The 21,191-nt window shown below is 35.7% G+C and overlaps 1 protein-coding gene across 1 annotated transcript in view; it reads right to left on the bottom strand.

Moving 5' to 3' along the window:
* The window catches only part of DCN (decorin), a gene marked incomplete in the record, with an annotated part of 34,237 nt that extends 14,314 nt beyond the window's left edge, over positions 1-19,923 (bottom strand). The window contains 2 exon segments of the mRNA XM_036758420.1: positions 8,794-9,023; positions 19,773-19,923. Of these exon segments, the coding sequence (XP_036614315.1) occupies positions 8,794-8,989 (196 nt within the window).
* Positions 19,924-21,191: the final 1,268 nt, after the last annotated feature.

The raw sequence follows: 21,191 nt of genomic DNA, 5'->3' as shown, positions 1-21,191 counted from the left end.
AGTTTTAAATTCTATCTGCATTATTAACATCTTATCTATCACTTTCAAGAGTCTAGACTATCAACAAGATAATAAATCAAGCTCTGTTTTGTAACTTTTTAGTGATTTCCAAGATGTAAACACTGACATGGAAAATTTAACAATCAGCTCTCAAGAGCATAAAAGCTGGCTCTAACAACCCCCTGACCCAATCCAATAAAACCTTCCAGTTGCCATCCCATATCTCCTCTTTCTTCCATTACCAAATTTCTTGGAGAAAGTTATATTTAATGCTTCTACTTTCTCACTCACCACTCTATGGTAAGTACTCACTCATCCCAATGACCTTTAGATTGCCAACTCCATTAACCACTTCTTGGTCTTCATCCTCCTTTACCTCCACATTTTTGGCACAATTGCCCACCTCCTTATACTAGATACCCTTGCTTCCCTTGGCCTCTGAGACAACACACTCCCTTGGTGTTCTTTCTATCTCCCTAACCACTTCTCCATCTCCTGTCCATGGATCTCTTAACTTTCCTCTCTATACTCTCTCCCTTACTAATCAACTTGGTTCCCATAGTTTCAACTCTCATCCAGGGTAATGACTCTCCGAACACCATCACTAGTCAATATCTCTTCTCTGAACTCTGTATATGCATTTGTACCTGTCTTCAAAACCCCTTAATTAGCTGTATGACTAATACCCCAAATTTAGTGTGTTCAAATCTGGGGTTCCTTCCTTTCTTCTTAAGCCTTTTCTTTCTTTTCCTTGGGTGTTTATATTCAATCTGTTATCAGTTTCTATCAATCTTAGCTCTGTAACATCTGTATAATATTTCCCTTCCCTTCCCTTCGCTTCCCTACATCCTAATACAGACTTTAATTTCCACTTTCCAGTGGGAAGTTTCTTTGGAGATTAGCTAGTCCAACCTATATGCCTTTTAAACTTTCTTTCTCCTTTAAACTATACTTCAAAACCAGGATTCCATGTCATTTCCCAGACATTTCCAAACCATTCAACCTGTACTCTGGTGATCCTCCTTAACCCTTGCCCCCCCCACCCCCACCCCATCCCTGAATCTGGAATTTGCTCCCAGGACTCTATAACCTGACAAATAAGCTATTTTCCTTTTTTGTCCATAATTAGGCCTCTACGTCACTTCATAGTCATATCCTCAGCACTTAGTGCCTGGCATCTAAGTGCTTAATAAATATTTGTTCACTGAGTGATTATGAGCTTCTCCCATTAAAATATAAATTCCTAGAAGGACAGAAATTGTCTTTCTTGCTATTATTTGTATTCTCAGCACTAGCACAATGCTAGGCATGTAATAAATGCTTAGTAAATGATTTCTCATTAATTCATTCATCTATCCATACATACATATTCTTTACCAGAATAATTATTCCTTCTTTTGAAATTATGTGATCACTTCATTCCCCTGCTCCAAAATTTCCATTCGTTCCCAATCACTTCTCTATGTGTCCAACTCCTCTGTCTGGCATTGTCAGCCCCCCTCAAAACTGAGAGCCTCCTTATCTTTCTAGCTGTATTTCAATTATTCTCTTTTGTTCATTCTACAGGATAGAATTGTGGTTACTGGATCTGTAATTTCATTGGTATGTTAAAACACCCATTTAAGAAAAGACGTTCTGCCAACAAAGGTCTCTAAGACTTAGAATCTTAGAGAGTTACCTAGAACTATGAAAGATCAACTGACCTGCCTGGGGTTATACAGCCATTATGTGTCAGAAAAGGGGCTTGAACCCTGATCTTCCAAGTTTCCAGGCTACCTCTCTATCCAATGCCCCAGCATTGACCTGATGGTTTAAAATCCCAGAACTTTGTGGAAGAATCATAACTCAATCTCATTTATCATTCAGGACCTCTAAGATTCCATCTGGAAAACTAGAATTTAATTCAGCCCTTATTTATTAAGCAGTTACTTTGGGCTAAGTACTGAGGCCATTATAAAGTTTAGCCAGGATGAGTTCCTGCCCTCACAAAGCTGAGCCATGAAAACACTTTAAAACAATTTTTATAAAAAAGAGGAAACATGCCATATCCTGCTAAAACACCACTCAAATGGTTCACAGTGAAAAAAAAATTGGCATTTCTTATGTCTCTTGGAAATCCCATTCATTTGTTTATCCATGCTGACAGTGTTCTTTGGTGTAGTTTTTCTAAAACCCATCCTGAGATATTATCATTCCAAAGTGAATTCCCGACAATTATACCTAGAAACCCCCAACAAAATACTCAAACTGGCCTTTCTAAGCATGGTCCCAGTCTTCTCAGATAGTTTTTTTTGTTGTTTTTTTTTTTTTTTTTATTGGAGGAAGGGAGGCAGGGTGGAATCCAGACCTAGGATTTCATCAGAGTGGAAACTCCCTTCTTCCATGGAATTTTGAAACCTTTGTATAATTTAGAGTCTCTGGGAATTGTTTAAGTCATTGAGGTTAAAAGACCTCTCCATTCTCAAAACATTCCTACAAATTTATATTTAAAAAAATTGGGTAATTTTTTTTTTAAATCTCAAGATGAAATTCATATATACATGGAGCTTCCCTATGAGGAAAACCCTCCATTCATGTAGGTTGGTGCCTGCTCTGTAACTTACAAGTTTTCTTCCTTCATAGGGTAACTTTTCCACCACTATCCCTGGGCCCTTCTACAGTCTATTTCCTCATATTTATTTATTCAATTTTATTTCCTAGTATTTAGACAGGCCTTTGAGAGTTAACTGTAGGCATTAAGCAATTCAATGACTTGCCTAACATCACAAGCCTGAGTATGTCAGAGATGAAGATTGAACCCAGATCATCCTGACTCTGAGATCAGACTCTCTACCCACTACTCCATACTGCCTATCTATAGAACCAAATTATAGTAGCATCTTCTTTTTCTCTATTGTGGCAGGAATTTGATACTGAAACTGTTCTCACCTAAAATAAGAATATATTCTTAAATTTAAAGTAAAGCCTTTCTATTTATAAATTATAATTAGATTACATCTCAAAGGTGAATACTTTTCACATACATGACATTTTCCATGGGAAAGACTTGGTGCAGGCCTTCAGCTACAATAAAATTTCCTCCAGGCTAGAGGTTACAGAGAAGATGCCACCTTGAATTTGTAGAGGAAGTTTCCTCATTTGGAGGTTCTCTAAATCAATGAAATCACAGGTCTACCTCCTATTCCTAGAATTATTAGTAGTAAGATGTCCCTATACTGTAATCATGTTGACAGGGTAGCTCCTTTTGAAATTCACACAATGAAACTGATGAATATTATGTTCAACAAAATATTGACTTTTTGGCATGTTATGATGCTCTTTAATCATCTCAGAGTTGACTTTATGTTCCACAATGTGTGTGAGCATAGATAGATAGTTTTTGTAATATGTTTACATTTATATATTTATATTTTTTCCCTATGAAACAGATATAATAATCATGAAAATTGGAAGCTCACTCTAAATGAATTAATTTCAAAGAACCAATTTTAATAAACCATTATTTTTCTCCAAGATCCTGGAATGAGTGATGACTTTGGAAACATGGGATCTGCAGATCTACCCCTTACTAATCATGGAATCTGGGGCAAGTTACTTAACTTGGGGAGGACGTAGTTTGCTCATTAATAAAATGAAGACAAAATAGCTTCTGAGGTCTCTCCTCACACAGCCTATGATAAGGTCACTACTCTCTTATATTGTCCTGTCTTTCTGTTTTACTCTTCTCTTTTCATAGTTGTCTCTTTTTCAAATCTCTCTTCATTTGTATCCTATTTGTCTTTGGTGATTTTCTTCCCTTCTACTAAAAATTCAACTATGATCTATAAAAATGGTTTATTATTGTATTTTTCTTCCTTTTCTATAGTTGTCTTTTACTAATGTCATTTTTGGCTGGAGGAAGAGGAGATGAGTTGGCTACAGTAATTCAAGCCAAAGACAAGGTTTCGTTTTCCTCTGGGGCAGCTGATTTTGATATCTTGTCAATCTCTGAGGGATCTTCTAACCCCACCCAAGAGATGCATTTAAAAGGTTGAATGGGGGCAGCATATGGAATATTGTGGGTGGATTATCACTCAACTTTATTACTAAAAACAAATAATTCAAAGCTGGTAACAGCGAGTTAATCATACCATCTTCATAAGGATGAGTGTAGGGACTGGACCTATCATTTCATGGGTATAAGGAACTGTTGGATTAGGAAAGTCCATCTACTAATGCAAAGTCAGGGTCTTCTCTCCAACTTATGGTCAAATATTAGAAAACTTGAGAAGTTAAGTGACTTGCCTGAGTCACACAGAAAATGTGTCAGAACAAGACTTGAACTTTGTCTTCCAGGCTCAGAGCCTGCCTCTCTCTCTCTCTCCCTCTCTCTCTCTCTCTCCATCTCTGTCCCTGTCTCTCTGCCTCTCTTTATATATACACACACATATATACATACATATATACATATATACGCAAACATATACACACATACATAGACATATATATATATATATATATATATATATATATATATATATTATATCTTACCATTACATCACAATGCCTGTCCATCATCTTTTTACAGGAAGAATATTATCTTATTTCCTCTATGCAAAGACTTGGGGGAAGGAGTTGTTATTTTAATGAGAGGTGTATTAACTACCAACATGGGATAATAGATTTAAATCTGGAAGGAATTATAGAGACTATTAAATCTACCTCTCTTCTATTTCACTGAGTAGAAAACTGAGGCACAGATGGGTTAAGTGACTTGCCAAGGATTATAGCTACTTAGTTTCTTAGGCAACTCCTTCTGGTTCCAATTTTAATATCCTATCCACTACATCACGAATGTATTTGCCTCTAGCTTACATACAAGCTTGAATGCTACTATGTTTTTCTATTTCATATAGAAAAAAGTACTAAATTTTAAAAGTTCAAATGATTGTTAAATGTGGATTGAAGACTAAAGTTGATGAAAGTGGATTTTGATTTTTTTCACTAATAATGTAGTTTTTAACCAATCAATTGCCTCAACTTGTAGTCATGTGGTCATAACTCAAGAGCTGAAAAGAATCTCAGAGGCCACTGAGTGCAACCCCCTCAATTTACCCAGGGAGCTGAAGTAATGTGCTCAAAGTTGGTGTATAGGAAAATTCAGGGACAGAGATTGAAACAAAGTCTAAAGTAGTATTCTTTACACTGTACAATTTCTAGAAGTCATTGTTTTTGGCTTTAAGAAGTGAATTTAGGATCCAAAAAAGGGAAAATATACATCAATATGTAGTTATGAATATATTTATGGATAGATACATATGCAGATATGCAGATATTTACATATATGTCTATAGAGACATATGTATATATGTATATGCACATGTGTGTTTGTGTTATATCTGTGAACAGATAGATAGCTAGGCAGATGAGGATAGATAAATAGATGATTGATAGATAAATAGACAGACAGTTAATAAAAATAGAAAGAAAGAAAGAAAGGAAGGAAGGAAGGAAGAAAGAAAGGAAGGAAGAAAGGAAGAGAGAGAGAGAAAAAGAAAGAAAGAAAGAAAGAAAGAAAGAAAGAAAGAAAGAAAGAAAGAAAGAAAGAAAGAAAGGTGGTTTAATAGATAGACGGATGGATGGATGGATGGATAGACAGTCAGATAGATGGATAGATAGATATCTAGACAGATCTACATATAATCCCATGTGATATATATTAAATTTTCAAGTTTTCACACTTCCCTCTTCAAACAATCTTCTCTGTTTGAGAGGAGATACCTCTAAGTGATTCTTTAGGAATATACAGACAAAGCACCACATCAGTGGCTTTCTTTTGGGGAAATACATTAATATTTTAGCCAATATGTATTAGACTATATATATGTATATATATGTGTATGTATATATATATATATATATATATATATATATATATATATATATATATATATATATATATACACAGAGAGAGAGAGAGAGAGAGAGAGAGAGAGAGAGAGAGAGAGAGAGAGAGAGAGGTCGGAGACATACAAAAAGAGAGACAGGACAAGAGAGATAGAGAGTGGCAGACTGAGACAGGGACAGAGAAACAGAGAATCAGTCATCTCAGCCTTTTCTTTCCTTCTACATAAAAGTCTATAAAGTACAAGTAAGAAACAGAGTGGTAAAGCAGATGGAGGCAGATGGACTTGGGTTCAAGGTCCTCCTCTAACACATCAGTTAACAAGCATTTATCAAATTCCTCCTGTGCCAAGCACTATGCTAGTGATTATGAGGCAAATATCTACAACTATGTTTTGCAGGTGATTGTCTAGTCTGAGGACCTGAGGAACCTGAGGAGGTTCTCCAACAGTACACTATCTCCCCGTCCTTGCTCCCAAATCAAAAGAAATTTGACAACTTTTTTTTCTTTTAATCAGACTTCTAGGGAGCAAATGAAATGTGGGAAAATAATTCATCTTTATAAACACTGCCTTGGCTTTCCCAAATCCTTGAACTGTACGCCATCCTATAACATTTTTATTATGTGTTCCTGTGAATGACGTGGTGTTTTTTAATGATGTGGAATTGGAAAGCCATACCAGAATGCTTTTATCAGTCACTGAGCTTTGAAAATATTTGTCATGTAAACAGTCAGACAGTTCGGGGCAAGTTTTTGTGTGTTTTTTTTTTCCTCCGAAGTTCACAAATGACTGGCCAGATCTCTCTGGCGCCAGTATATGGGCTCATAGAAGTAATTCACGTCTTTATACCTTCCACTTTGAGCCTTAGAAGAAAATAGAGGAAAATTTGAGAATACTGTTGTAAAATTGAACATTTCTTACCCGATGTCAGTCTAAAGTCATTAACATTCAGAACTGGTCAAGAAGATTCTATGTAAGAAGCAGCTGTAGGCAGTGAATGTTAAAGTAAGAGGACATTAGTTCAAATCCTGGCTTTGCCACTCATTCTCTCTGGGACTCAGTTCCTTTATTTTTAAAATGAAAGGCTTGGACTAGCAGGTCTCTAAGATGCATCCCAACTTTAAATATGTCATCCTATGACCTGGATTTGGCCCTTGGTTCTTCCATTAAAGATCTATGTGACCTTGTAAAAGTCACTTAACTTTTTTTTCTTTTTGTTTTTCCTGTAGAACCAAATAACCTCTTATGTATTACTATATTGATGTTATGTATTAATGATATCATTGTAGATTATAGGATAAAATCATATGACTGTTCGTTATAGAGAATTACATTCCATTAACCCTGGAGCTGGTGATTGCAGCATCAACACTCCTCACCCCTGGGAATCACTGCCACTATTCCATTGTGACCTTTCCTTTCATCCACTATTTCATTTTCTAGGACACTGCTGACCAAAACACCAGGTATTTGATTTCCAATGAAAACTTCTTTTGAGTCTGCAGGTAGAACATCTTTACCAAGAAATCCTCCAGTTAATAGCTGAAAAGCCTAATGACAAAGTAGCTATGATTAATGGACATGCCCCTCAAACAACTATAGAGTTTCCCCCACTTCTGGTGTTAACCAATCATGAAATTATGTCATTTATTCTATTTTTAGTGCTCTCCCAACTGTATAAAAGTAGCTAGCACTGAAGGGGAGGGGTCCCTGATCAAGAGAAAGATCTAGGACCCAATTAATAAGGGGCCTCCAGACTTCCTAAGAAATAAATTTATCATGAAAAAATGCCCATTGACTTGACTTAACTTCTCTCAGCCTTAGTTGTTTTTCCCCCCATATACAAAATGAGTATAGCAACTGCCTCATAGGGTCATTGTGAAGATAAAATGAAATAATATTTGCAAAATGCTTTATAAATCTTAAGGCACTATGGAAATGTTAGTTATGCACCTCAAATGTAAGCCCATATTTTGACACCTCAACATTTTTTATATGATTTTGTGATGTATTTTAACATTATATGAATAACTTTTCTTCATTTCTGGTATCTTGGGATAAGCAAGTCCTGGAATGTTAGTTCCATTGAACCAAAAGCTTTTGTTATCAGTATTTTTATTTTAATTTATAGCTAATGACTTATATGTTCTCCATGCAAATGACTGATTTCCAAAGACCTTGTCCTTAAAGGTGACATGAATCTTGGAGGGTCTTGATTTTTACAAATGAGGAAATGGAGGCAAGAAAGAAGTAACCTGCTCTAGAAGAATAGAAGTATCAAACTACAAAGCCAGAATTCAAACCGAGGTCATAGGATCCGTGAGAATAGAATCAGATCACATTTGTAAGGTGCTTTGCAAACCTTAAAATGCCATCTAACAACTAGCTATTGTTTTTGCAATATACTGAAAAGTGAGATGAATTTTAGAGGCCATCTAGCCCAAGCTCTTCATTTTACAAACGAGGAAACTAAAGTCAAGTGAGCATCAGAATCAGGATTTGAACCAACGTCTTATGATGTGGTACAGTGTATAGAGCACCGGGTTTGGAGTCAGGAGGATTCTTTTTCATGAGTTCAAATATGGCCTTAGACACTTACTAACTGTGGGACTCTGAGCAAGTCATTTAACCCTGTGTGCCTCAGTTTCTTCATTGGTAAAATGAGACGGAGGAGGAAATGGCAAACCACTTCAGGGTCTTTGCCAAGAAAACCCCAAATGAGGTCATGAAGAGTCGAACGTGACTGAAACAGCTGAACAAATTATGACTCCAGAGCTCACTCAACTTCTCACTACCCCATAGCTGCGTCTTCCTAGATCATAATCCATTTGACCAATGCTGAATTTCTATAATGCGATGCTGAAAGCTGACAAGGTACTTAAAAGAGAGGAATTTCAGATGAACTTACCCAAATCAGAACACTGAACAACTCGAAGATGACACTGGCAACGGAAAGGACAGACTGGCACCAATGGATCAAAAAGGTGTTCATCGGGATCTACCCCAGAGCCCTCATCCTCGAGCATAAAGTCAAATAAGCCTGTTTGAAATGGCTTGGCCCAGCAAACTGGTACAAGAAGGAGGAAGATGATAGTAGATTTCATGGTTTATTTCCTTGATTTTTCAAGAGCACAGAACCTAGGGACCAAATGAAAAGGTTAAAACCAGATAGAACAACATCATTACAGAATGGTTTCATCAGTAATATCTCATTGTAGCTGCAAAATGCATTGACTAATAGAACATTAAAAATGTTGGTCATGGATCAATAAATTAATATTTGCTAAATCCCTTTTATACTACTGCTTGCCACTGTAGCTACTAAGCCTCTACTAGTATGTTTACTATTTACACAACATCAGTCCCCATGACACTATTATCTCGAACATAAAAGACATGCTAAACAATAAGACAAAAGAAATGTCATATTTATTCAATAGAAGATCAAAGAAAGAATAAGCACATAATATATTCAATTGAATGCCAAAACAGGAATATTATTAAAGTCCTCCCATAAAACTAGGTCACACTCCCTCATCAATGCACATAGTACTCTATAGGAACTTTGCAAGAAAGCACATAATTAGGGAAGCCAATGGACCTGGGGCAACTAAAACTCTGGACTACAGGCCACAAGCTCTTAGGTTCCTTCAGGAACAATCTTGCCTACTTAAAACCACTTCTATAACAGCTGATCCCTTTATGGTCCTTACCAATATTTTGCAAGGCAAAACCACTCCTCTTCTGCTCACAAGATGAATCAGTGACAAGCCACTCTTAACAGGACACTAAGAAAAAATGTTATGCTCTTTCAGTGACATACTCCTGAAATCTGAAAATAGCAGAAGATTCTGCTTTGTTCAATCATCTCCAATTCTCTTCTCACAGCAAAGCCCAGCTCACAACAAAATGAATGCAAACTTTGTCCCTCTTAAACAAGGGAGGACAGTAGAAATCAAAAAGGCATCTGTGGGAAATTTCCTTTCTCTCAACTGTACATAATATTAGATAGCAATAAGACCCAACAGATCTTCCCACAGCAAGATCAATTCTCTTCCAATAAACTTGCAGCAGCAGCTCAAGCCTTTCTCCAGTCAAGCAAAGCACTAATTCTCTTTCAATCAGTTATCTGTTTCATTGGGAAATTTTTGATGTCTTTTGTACTCCTGGACTCAGCTTACTCTCCTGTTCCTAGAGCAACTCCTCCTCCTACTCCTCCTCCTCCTCCTCCTCCTCCCCCTCTTCCTTCTCCTCCTCCTTCTCTTCCTCCTCTTGCTTCTGCTTCTGCTTCTTCCTTTTCTTCTTCTCCTCATTCTTCCTCTTCTTCTCCTTTTCCCTCCCCTTCTCCATTTCCTCTTTCTCTTCTCTCTTTTCCTACTTCTTTTTCTTCTCCTCTTTCCTTCTCTCCTTCATGTTCTTTATTTTTTAAAATCATCTTAATTACCCTATTCAAAAGGAGTTCATATAAAAAGTACACAGTGGTTTTAAAAACCATTTTTTCCTTCAATCTCCTTCTAACCATATATAAAAAAGGATCTTTACCAGATGGAGGTAGTATTAATGTATTTGTCCTTCTGATGTTGTTGGTAACAATGCTTTGGATTTTGAACAATGATTGCAATGTTCCTGCTGCAGTTTGAACTTTCTTCTTTAAAGAGAAATATTACATTAGAAGAAATCAAAATACTGATATGCAGGCCTCACATAGGTCTGAGGAATGTTTTGTTCCAAATTACTTCCCTCTGATAAGAGGTACCAAAAGTTATATTAACATTAGGAAAATTAAATTACACTTGCTGAAATTTCTATACAAGCAAAGGTTAAAGGTTAAGACTGGTTGGTTGACATTTAATAATGCATTCCTATTAGAAAATTAAATAAAACACTGTAACTTGTCACATCTATTTTTTTCTTGAAACATAATTTATCTTCAAATGGGATAGTGATCATACCTTCACAGTCTTTAACTGCCAGGATTATTGGATATTTTGATACATTTAGTCTGATCATTTCAATAACCTAGAAAACACATTCCATATTACTGTCAATAGTTGCGTTTTGTGTCTAAAATTAAAAAAAAATACTTTTCCAGTCTTCTCTTGACTCTTGTGTTTGCATTCAAACTTCCTACTCAACTCTGGCCTTTTCATCAGAAATGCTTAAAAGTTTTCTACTCCATTAAGATTTATGACTTTTTTGGTTTGTTTCATTTTTCCCCTGTAGGATTATATTTAGCATTTCAGGCTACTTTATTTTTGCTTGTAATCCAAAATCCATTGCTTTTTGGAATGTTTAATTCCAAACTCTCCTTTCAATTTTGTAAAACCTGCCAGCTCTTGTGCAATTCTAATTGTAGTTCTTTGACATTCCTGGGACTTTTCCTTTTGGGATTTTTTCATGAGGTTGTACATAGATTCTTCGTACTTTTACTCTCTTTTTTTCATAGATTTGGATGTTTGCAAGGTGGTTTTCATGGTTTTTAGGAAGCCTAATAATTCTTTTTTAAATAACTTTTTTATTGATGTTTTCTTTTTTTTTTTTAAAGGTGTTTTATTTATTTTTAGTTTACCACACACGGTTCTACATAGTTTTGAGTTCCAGTTTTTCTCCCCTCCCTCCCCCCTCCCTCCCCAAGACGGCATGAAGTCTCATATAACTGTCATGTATAACTTCGCATTGAATTAATTTATGCTCTAGTCAAGTCGTGGAGAAGAATTTTGACCAATGGAATGAATCATGAGAAAGAAGAAACAGAACCAAAAAAAAAAAAAAAAAAAAAACAAACAAAAAAAAACCCCAAAAACAAAAACAAAAGAGAAGCAGAAAAGGCGAGCATGTAGTGTGCCTCAGTCTGTATTCAAACTTCGCAGTTCTTTCTCTGAATGAAGATAGCATTCTCCATCGTGAGTCCCCTGGAATTGTCCTTGCCCCTTTAGGTTGCTGAAAGTTGGAATTAGGATGTTGCTGGAATTAGGATGGAGAAAAAGACACAGATAGAAATCATAACCCTGAACGTGCAGGGGATGAACATTCTCACAAAACAGAAGCAGATAGCAGAATGGATTAAAAACCATAATCCTACAATATGCTGTTTACAAGAAACGCATCTGAAACAGGGGGATACACATAGGGTTAAGGTAAAAGGCTGGAGTAAAATATATTGGGCCTCAGCTAAAGTAAAAAAAGCAGGTGTAGCAATCCTAATCTCAGACAAAGCAAAAGTAAAGATAGATCTAATTAAAAGAGATAAGGAAGGACATTATATCCTGCTAAAAGGCACCATAAACAATGAAGCAATATCATTGCTTAACATATATGCACCAAGTGGTAAGGCATACAAATTCTTAGAGGAGAGGTTAAGGGAGTTACAGGAAGAAATAGACAGCAAAACTATAATATTGGGAGACCTCAAACTCCCCTTTTCTGAACTTGATAAATCTAACCTCAAAATAAATAAGAAAAAAGTTAAGGAGGTAAACAGAATTTTAGAAAAGGCACATATGATAGACCTCTGGAGAAAACTGAACGGGGATAAAAAGGAATATACTTTCTTCTCAAAAGTACATGGCACATACTCAAAAATTGACCATGTACTAGGGCATAAAAACCTCACAATCCAGTGCAGAAAAGCAGAAGTAGTCAATGCATCCTTTTCAGATCATGATGCAATAAGAATCATTTTTAATAAAGTACCATGGAAAAATAAGCTAAAAACTAATTGGAAACTAAATAATTTAATTCTAAAGAGTGAGTGGGCCAAAGATCAAATCAGAGAAACAATTAATAATTTAATTCAAGAGAATGACAATAATGAAACAACATACCAAAACTTATGGGATGCAGCAAAAGCAGTTCTTAGGGGAAGTTTTATATCTCTAAATGCCTACATGAATAAAATAGTGAAAGAGGAGATCAATGATCTGGGCAGACAGCTGAAAAAGCTAGAAAAAGAGCAAATTGAAAACCCCCAATTAAATACCAAATTAGAAATACTGAAAATCAAAGGAGAGATTAATAAATTGAAACCAAGAAAACTATTGAATTAATAAATAAAACAAAGAGCTGGTTTTATGAAAAAACCAATAAAATTGACAAACCTTTGGCCAATTTGATTAAAAAAAAGAAAGAAGAAAATCAAATTACCAGTATCAAAAATGAAAAGGGTGAGGTCACCTCTAATGAAGAGGAAATCAAAACAATAATTAGGAATTATTTTGCCCAACTGTATGCCCATAAATTTGACAACCTTAGAGATATGGATGAATATCTACAAAAACATAAACTGCCCAGACTAACAGAGAAGGAAGTGAAATTTATTGATGTTTTCTGTCTTTTATATCATCATAATTTTCCCCAGTATCCCTTCTCTCCCCAGTCCCAGAAGGGGCATTGTATATAAAAAATAATAATAATTGCTAAGACAAAAAGAGAATAAAATGATCAGAATACCTTTTCAATAATTGAAAAATTATGACAATGTGTGCAATGTTTAACATCTCTAGACCTCAAACCTCCTAGAAAGAGTGGGTTCGGAGTGTCTCCTTATACATCTTCTTTTGAGTCAGAATTGATCTTTAATATTTTGTAATACCAATGATTTTCAAATTTTCCCTCCTTGATATGTTTTAGGGCAGCTAATTTCAATCTTAAATATCTTATATTTTATTCTATTTTGTGAATCTTTCATTTCTTTTTTTTTTCTTTTTCTGTCTCATAAAGTCATTGATTTGTTTGGTATATTCTAGCTTTCAAAGAATCTGTTACTTGGATAAGGATAATTACTTTGTTTTCTAGGATATTTATTCTATTATTCTATTTAGGATATTATTCTATTTATTTCCTCTGGAATATTTATTTTAAAAAAATATTTTGCTTCATTTCTTCTATTTCTGTAGTATTTCTGTAGTCCTCATAGAAAACCCATTTTTCACCTTTGAGCTTCTCCTGGCAATTGTTATGGTGTTACTCTCTCCTCCTACACCAAAATTTGGGGCATTTCTGTATCTAATATATATGTAGTCACTTGGTCTAATTTTGTGCAAAAGCCAGATTCCACCTGCACAGCACTTTTAAGTGGGATGGTTGGCTCTGATTCATTTCATGCTAAGTCATCTAGGTTCCTGCACTGATTTCTACCTCCTGATGTTTGTCCTCAAACTCTGAATTTTAAGGAGTCAGACTGCTAGACCTTCAGGGCTCTCTATGGCATCTCAAAATGCAGTGCCATGGACCTCAGATCCAAAAGGGCTGGAATCTCTTGATCTGAGCTCTGCCACCAACAAAGGCACACCACACTGGTTGCTGGTGCCCTAGTTATTCTCATGACTCAGCTGTGGGTTTTCAACTACTCTGGAATTTTCTCCATATCCCTTCTATTCCGACTGCTCAAATCCTCTCTGACCCATCTCTCATCACACTAGGAGATATCATCAGGGTTGTTTACCAGGACCTGTTGGGACTAAGCTACTGGATAACTTTTTTCCTTCTTTTTCTTTGCAATCCCATGGTGGAAGAAATCACTTACTATTGATTGACCATCAAATTCCTTGATCATTATTTGCCCTAGTGAGATTTTTAATTTTTATTGCTGATGTGTTGGATCTAATCTGCCTGCTTCTATTCAAATTGCCATCTTGGCCAGACATCCTTCTGCTAGGTTCTTAATAACTTCTAATGCCTCAAATCAGAGACTGCTGGTAGTCTGTAACTCAGCTTTACTATATGAAGGAAAGATCAAGAAATACATCTTTCTGTCAGGTATGAACTCAACGATCCTTATATAATTTCCCATGGTTCCCAAACAGTTACTTGATTCACAATTTTGTCAATTAAACACTTTAAAATTCTAATACAGTTACATATAAATGAGCTAATTGGCCATAATGCCCTATGGACACAATCGCTTTACCCTGTTATGCCCTCAAATAGATTATCTCAGTACATTCATCTGAGAAGCACTTCTCCATATAGCCCTCAGAACCTGTGTCTCACCTCCACATTTACCTGAGAGATTATGGATTTTATCAGTTTTCACTGCATGAATGTTCATTTTCTGCCATTTTCAGTGTCCAAGTTATTTACATGTGAAAGATAAAATGCCATATAAAAGAAATATAGGCAAAATAGGGGACCACTGATTGGACAATGGAACAAGTTGTGGTATATGAAGATAAAGGGATATCGTGCAAAATAATAACTCTCAAGTTTTAGAGAATCATGAGAAGATTTATATAAACTGATGCAGAGATAGGAAGGCAAAGCCAGGAAAAATATATATCCAATAAATACTACCATGAGAATTAAAACAATGACCAAAAAACCCTGAAACATGGTGAAACTAAGGGCCGTATAATTATAATTGCCAAGACTGGTCCCAAAGAAGAGATCATAAAATGAGTCTCCTTTCCATCTTTGCAGAGGTGGAACATTACATACACAGTCAGATTCAGTTAATGTTGCAGAAATATTTTCTTTTCCCTCTTTAATATAGAGATTTCTCTCTGGGTGGGAGAAGATGAATGATGTATTAAGAATTAAAGTCAATAAATTAAAGTATCATTAAGATACGAAAAAAGCCTTTTGCTTAATGAGTCATTTGTAGATGAGATAAACCTAAATTGCATGTGTGCAAAGAGGAGGAGAAGGATTCTTGTATTCAAGCTACATAAATCATACCAAAGTCACAGAACCAAAAAAAAGTGAAATAGAAAGAAATTTGGAAAACGGAAATTGCCAAAAGGTAATATCATCTAGCCCTCTCATCCTTGTTACACAGCAGTAACCTGATGCCAAGAGAGGCTAAATAACTTACACGAAATCATTCAGATAGTATGAATCAGAGCCAGGATTTGAACCTCCGTGCTTTGATTCCAAATTCATCATTCTTTCCTCCACCCCATGATGCTGAGGCCCAGAGAGTTTAATTGACTTACAAACGGCAAATTCAACCACGAATTCACTAAACCCAAGATTCAATTCACTCAAGTCATTTGACTATTTTGATTCCGTTGACCATGATTTCAATTTAAAAGCTAGGTGCTTAGTGACTGGTGATTGATTAGATTGATAGATTAGATTAGATTGATAATCTACATACATATATGTAGATAGAGAAGATAGATAGATGGATAGATAGATAGAGGAGATAGATAGGTAGAAAGATAGATAGATAGTAGGTGGGACAGTAAAATCATGTAGTAGATAGATTGCTAGATTTAGTCAAATGACCTGAGTTCAAAACTTTATTCTGCCACTTATTACCCTTGTGACTTTGGAAAAATTTCATAATAATGCATAGTTTTCTAACCTACTAAATGAGGTTGATGGGCTAGATGGATTTTAAGGGAGAGAGAGAATGGGGGAGAGAGAGGGAGGGAGGGAGAGAGAGAGAGAGAGAGAGAGAGAGAGAGAGAGAGAGAGAGAGAGAGAGAGAGAAGAGAAGTAGATCTACAGATTATATTAGGCTATTTTACATCCACTTAAAAGAAATCTGCAAAGTTATCAGAGTGAAAAAGTGGTGGATTTCAAGTTAGAAAATCTGGGTTTTCATCCTATATCTGCTACTGATGACCTTGGGCAGAGTAAGTGGTGGTTCATTTTCCTCATCCACACAATGTACTAACTGTGTAAGATCCTTATTACAGCCTTTTCACCTGCTTCTTTTCTCTATATCTAATTTCTGAGGGAAGCATATATCAACAATAAATATACATATGTACATATATATATATGCATACATATATATATACATATATATGCATACATATATATATATGTATGCATATATATATAGAGAGAGATTTTCCTGAGCTTTTTTCTCCTTTTTATCTTTTTTAAGTAAATTGATCTATTGAATGATTAGTTAATTGATTCATCGATTTCTCCATTTTTCAACTACATAGATGATTCATTTACTCAAAACTGACTGAATACAGACCCAGTTATATAATCAGGCACATTCTTTGCTAATCTAGAATGTGGACCATGTCATCTCTGTACTCAGTATACTATCTTAGCTATTGTGAAATAGCAGAGCTACAATACAGAGGGTTTGTTTTTTACCCAAATGTAATTGATGTTTAGTTCACTGGCTTGATGAAATTATTTACTGACTTAACCAGCCAATTTAAAAAAAAATAAATTAAATTTTAAAGTTTAAAAGTTTTATTTTAAAAGTTAAGCTTTTGGATATAACAATTGATTCCCCCCCCCCCCCAATGCTCTAAGAACCAGTGACAGATATTAGAAAAACAGCTGTTTGTCTCATCTGGTTCTTACTTTACATTCCAAAGATTTGCCTAAGGACTGCAAATCCTTACTTTGAGCTAAAGAATTACTTTGAATGGATTGCCCAGTGACTTTCTTCCTATGCTAAACCTGCTGATTTCCTAATATTATTTGGCCATCTGGAAATCTTTACCTTAAAGCCAATGGAAAAGGCACAAGTTTATCTTAATTTCTTATACTTTGATTCTTTGTTTATACTGATTATTACATTTCTAATTTAATATACAAATAATAAATAACCAACACTGTCCTTTTTCAAACTAAAATTAGATGTTTATTTAATCTATTAATAATCAATTCCATCTTAATATACATCCTCTTTAGTTAAAATATTGCCTTTAAAAATCTACTCTTGTTTGGCAGCTTTCTCTAGCACAAAATTATAGGGAATGGTTTTCAGTCTGTTAGATGTTAGAACTCAGAGCTTAGGTTTACCACAAGTTTGCTGGGTTTGCATATTTTAATTCTCCATAGCTTTGGAAGGAAATTCAAACTAAGAACTTGCAGTTTTAATAAACTAGATTAGTAGCCCAGATAAATATCATATAACCATATTCATTTATTCACTTTAAATTTTATATAATGCTACAAATTCTATGATAAATGGTATGCGTTCTGTTGTAACTATATCTTATATTTATTTATTTCAGATACAAATGTCTATAGGTGGTTACCTTCCCCAAAAGCAATGTAGAGCAGTGGAAGGAACAAGAAATTTGAAGTCAGAGGACCTCAGTTCAAAGTTGGCTCCCACTCACTACCTCTGTTGCCTTGGGCAAGTCATTGAATTTCTCCAGTCCTCTTTAAATTTGCTCATATGGTAAATAGGGATGTTGGAATGTGTAACCTTGGAGGTGCCTTCCAGCTCTGATATTATGATCTTAGGTCTCTGGAACCAGGAAAGGAGATTTTTTTCATGCGTGTTCTAATATATTCTTGTGCCCATTTTTACATAATTCAACACTAAAAAGCATCTGATTTGCCTCATTAAACATATCAGCTTGCTAAGCATCTTTGTTTTTGTTTTTGAAGACCCTTCCATGGATTAATTATTTACTTACTCCAATACCTCAAATGGTCCCCTCCGAAGAGTTTACACCTGTGCCTTTCACATAACTTCATAAAGGCTTGTTTAATTTAAACTGTCCTGATTTCAGGGTACAGTGTGGGGGTTGGGATAGAGATCTTAGAATTACCAGAAATGTCATCAAATTTCTTGCTAAAATTCCTTTCCCTTACTAGTGGCATTTGGATACCCATAGGAACAATGTCTTGGAACAATGACACTCTCTCCCTTTGCACTTGTGTATTCCCAATCATTACCCACCCTGCTAGGAATCCTGTATGCTATGTGGGCCTTAAAGTGGTAAAATTAAGGGGAAAAAATACACTAAGAAGAAATCATGGCCTATGTGTTCATATTTCATTCAGCAGACTTACCATGAAATGAATAAAGTCATGCTAAGCAACCTCAGTTGTTCTTGACATATAAAAAGGAGAGCTGTGTCTATTTAAACATCTTGAACCTAGACTAAGTAAGATGAATTTGAGATGATTTATCTACAGTCTTGTACCTCTTCTTTGACCTGCCAATTAAATAGGCATTGGACATGGAAATTGAATATACTAGAAAAATTCTTCTTTTCCACTGATTTCAGAGACCAAATTAAATTAGTTTTATGTAATCAGAATAACTCCTGTTTTCCCAAGTTACTACAGAAATACTGTTGTATCTGCTTCAGCAATAAGAAGGTCTCTGTGATGACATTTATGCCTATGGTATCAATATCAAAGTGGGCTTGGTCAGAGAACTTTATACTCAGAAGGAGATAAGTGAAACAATAAACTCAAGGAGAAAAGGGGTGGGAGGGATTGGGGGAGAGGTTTGGGGAAGGGGAATAAAAACTTCCAGCCCCAGATCAATTCGCAGGATCAGAAATAAAGCAAAGCAATTAAAATCAAGGAAATCAAAACACTTATCCATAAGTAGGTTAGCTATAGAAGTCTCATCCCTATGGTTTAGCTCAAAATAGTAGAGGGAAGAAAAAAGCCACAGGCATCCGCAGCCCTGGGATCCCACTTTACTGGGGGTCATCATGTAACCATCTCTAAAATTGATGGGGAAAAAACAAACCGCACACTTTGACTTCATAGTAAATTTGTCTTATAAAATAGCCACGTCCCCATCTAAAATATCAAACGTCACTGCATATTTTGTCCACGGAATCCCATTTCCAGTCATGCAAACTGTTGATATTAAAAGTCCAGAGGCGCGGTGTTTGTAAACCTTTCCATCTTTCCCCAAAGAATCAGCCTCCTTTACTGATAATCTGCCCTTTGTTTGCCAGGGTTTCAGATCTACACATTAAATCTTTACAACTACACCCCCTCTCCTTCCTTCCCCTCCCCTGCATAGTAACTTTATTCCGAGGCTTAAGAAACGCTAAAAGTAGGTAGGCTAAGAGTCAGGCGAAGGAGAAATAAACAAATAAACAGAAACGCCAACCAAAAGAACCCTGAATTCATAATCCTACTAGGCTTGGCATAACTTAGAAACATTTCCCTGCAAACATGAGTGAAAGAGTCAAAACATTTCATTACCAATATTCATGCAGAAAGGCAGATATTCATTGTAAGGGAAAAAAGTCATCTGTGTTTAGAAACATCCATTCGAGAAGCAAAACTTAAAAAAAAAAACATACAAACACCAAGCAAGACAAAGTATTCAAGCTCTTAAAAATGTCTTCCCCAACTTCTGTTCTCAAGCAAGTAAGAAAATGTAGCTTTAGACCTGGCTCCAAGTTTCCTAGTTCTTCTACCCCCATCCCTCCCCCAGCTCATCTCTTTTGCTCCCGACCGACAGAAGGTTTATTAGTCTGCAGCAGCGTGCGGGACAATTACTGAAAACCATACCTTTTCATCCAGGGCTTTGCCACAGGAGCCCTCAAAAGCTGAGATGTAATTACACTAAATATTCAACCCAGGCAAGGAGGGAAAAAAAGTTTGCAGGTGTGGAGAGGAGGAGGAAGAGGAGGAGGAGGGGGGCAGGTTACTGCTCTGTGACTTGTCACTTGGTGGAAAACCTTCTTGCTTCTTTCTACTCCATAGCCCAGTTAGGAGGAAGAAAAAAAAAAAGGTTTCCCTCAATGAACACAATCCAGGCTGACACCCACATTAGATCATATGGTAATGATATGTCTCCTGTATTGTAGCCAGAAACTTTATCGGGCTTTTTTTTTTGCTTTATTTCTTTTTCATCTGTTTAGCATCCCGAACTGCTTGTGCTGAAAAGCTGAGCAACTTGACTTGTGATTCATCTTACTTAGTAGATTCATTTCCTTTAAAAAAAAAAAGATTTTTAACTGAAGGATTGGCTTTATTTCCTCCTCATCTTTTCCTTCTATCCTGTTTTATAAGTAACATTTATCAGCTTGAAAAGAGGACTACCTCCTCCCCCCCACCCTACACAATAACTGGAAGCCCAGCAAATAGCCCAACATTTATCTTGTAATTATCTTAAATGTGTTCTGCATCAATGTGAGTAATCTTTAGTTAAAAAAAAATACTCAATCTTCTCTTGCTTCACTCTGCCATTTTTTGTTTATTTTTTTTAACAGAAACTCAAGTACTATATCTTAAATGCTATAGGGGCTTTTTATATATTTTGAATGGTTACCTAAAGGATCCTGGAAAGAAGCCACAATTTTATATGAAAAGCCTGTCACTTATTATTTTCATTACTCAAATTATTCTGACATTTACGACCAGAAATGTTTTGTACAAACCAACACAGCCTTAAAAGTGTATCTCCCTCCTTCCCCCAGCCCTTGCCTCCCAAATGTAAAAAGCACAATAGATCTAACGTCATCGTTGTTCCAAAAAAAAATCTTTTACCGTGAACACCAAGATTGTTATAGAACATACTTAACCTAGAAGTTGATCACGTGTCACTCAGTGGTTGGGGAGGTGGGTTTGAAGAGAATGTAGTTATTATTTTTTTAAATGAATCCAGAACTTTGT

The sequence above is a fragment of the Trichosurus vulpecula genome, chromosome 5 (genome assembly GCF_011100635.1).
Source record: "Trichosurus vulpecula isolate mTriVul1 chromosome 5, mTriVul1.pri, whole genome shotgun sequence".
Classification (NCBI taxonomy): domain Eukaryota; kingdom Metazoa; phylum Chordata; class Mammalia; order Diprotodontia; family Phalangeridae; genus Trichosurus; species Trichosurus vulpecula.
This window is presented reverse-complemented; position numbering and strand designations above follow the sequence as displayed.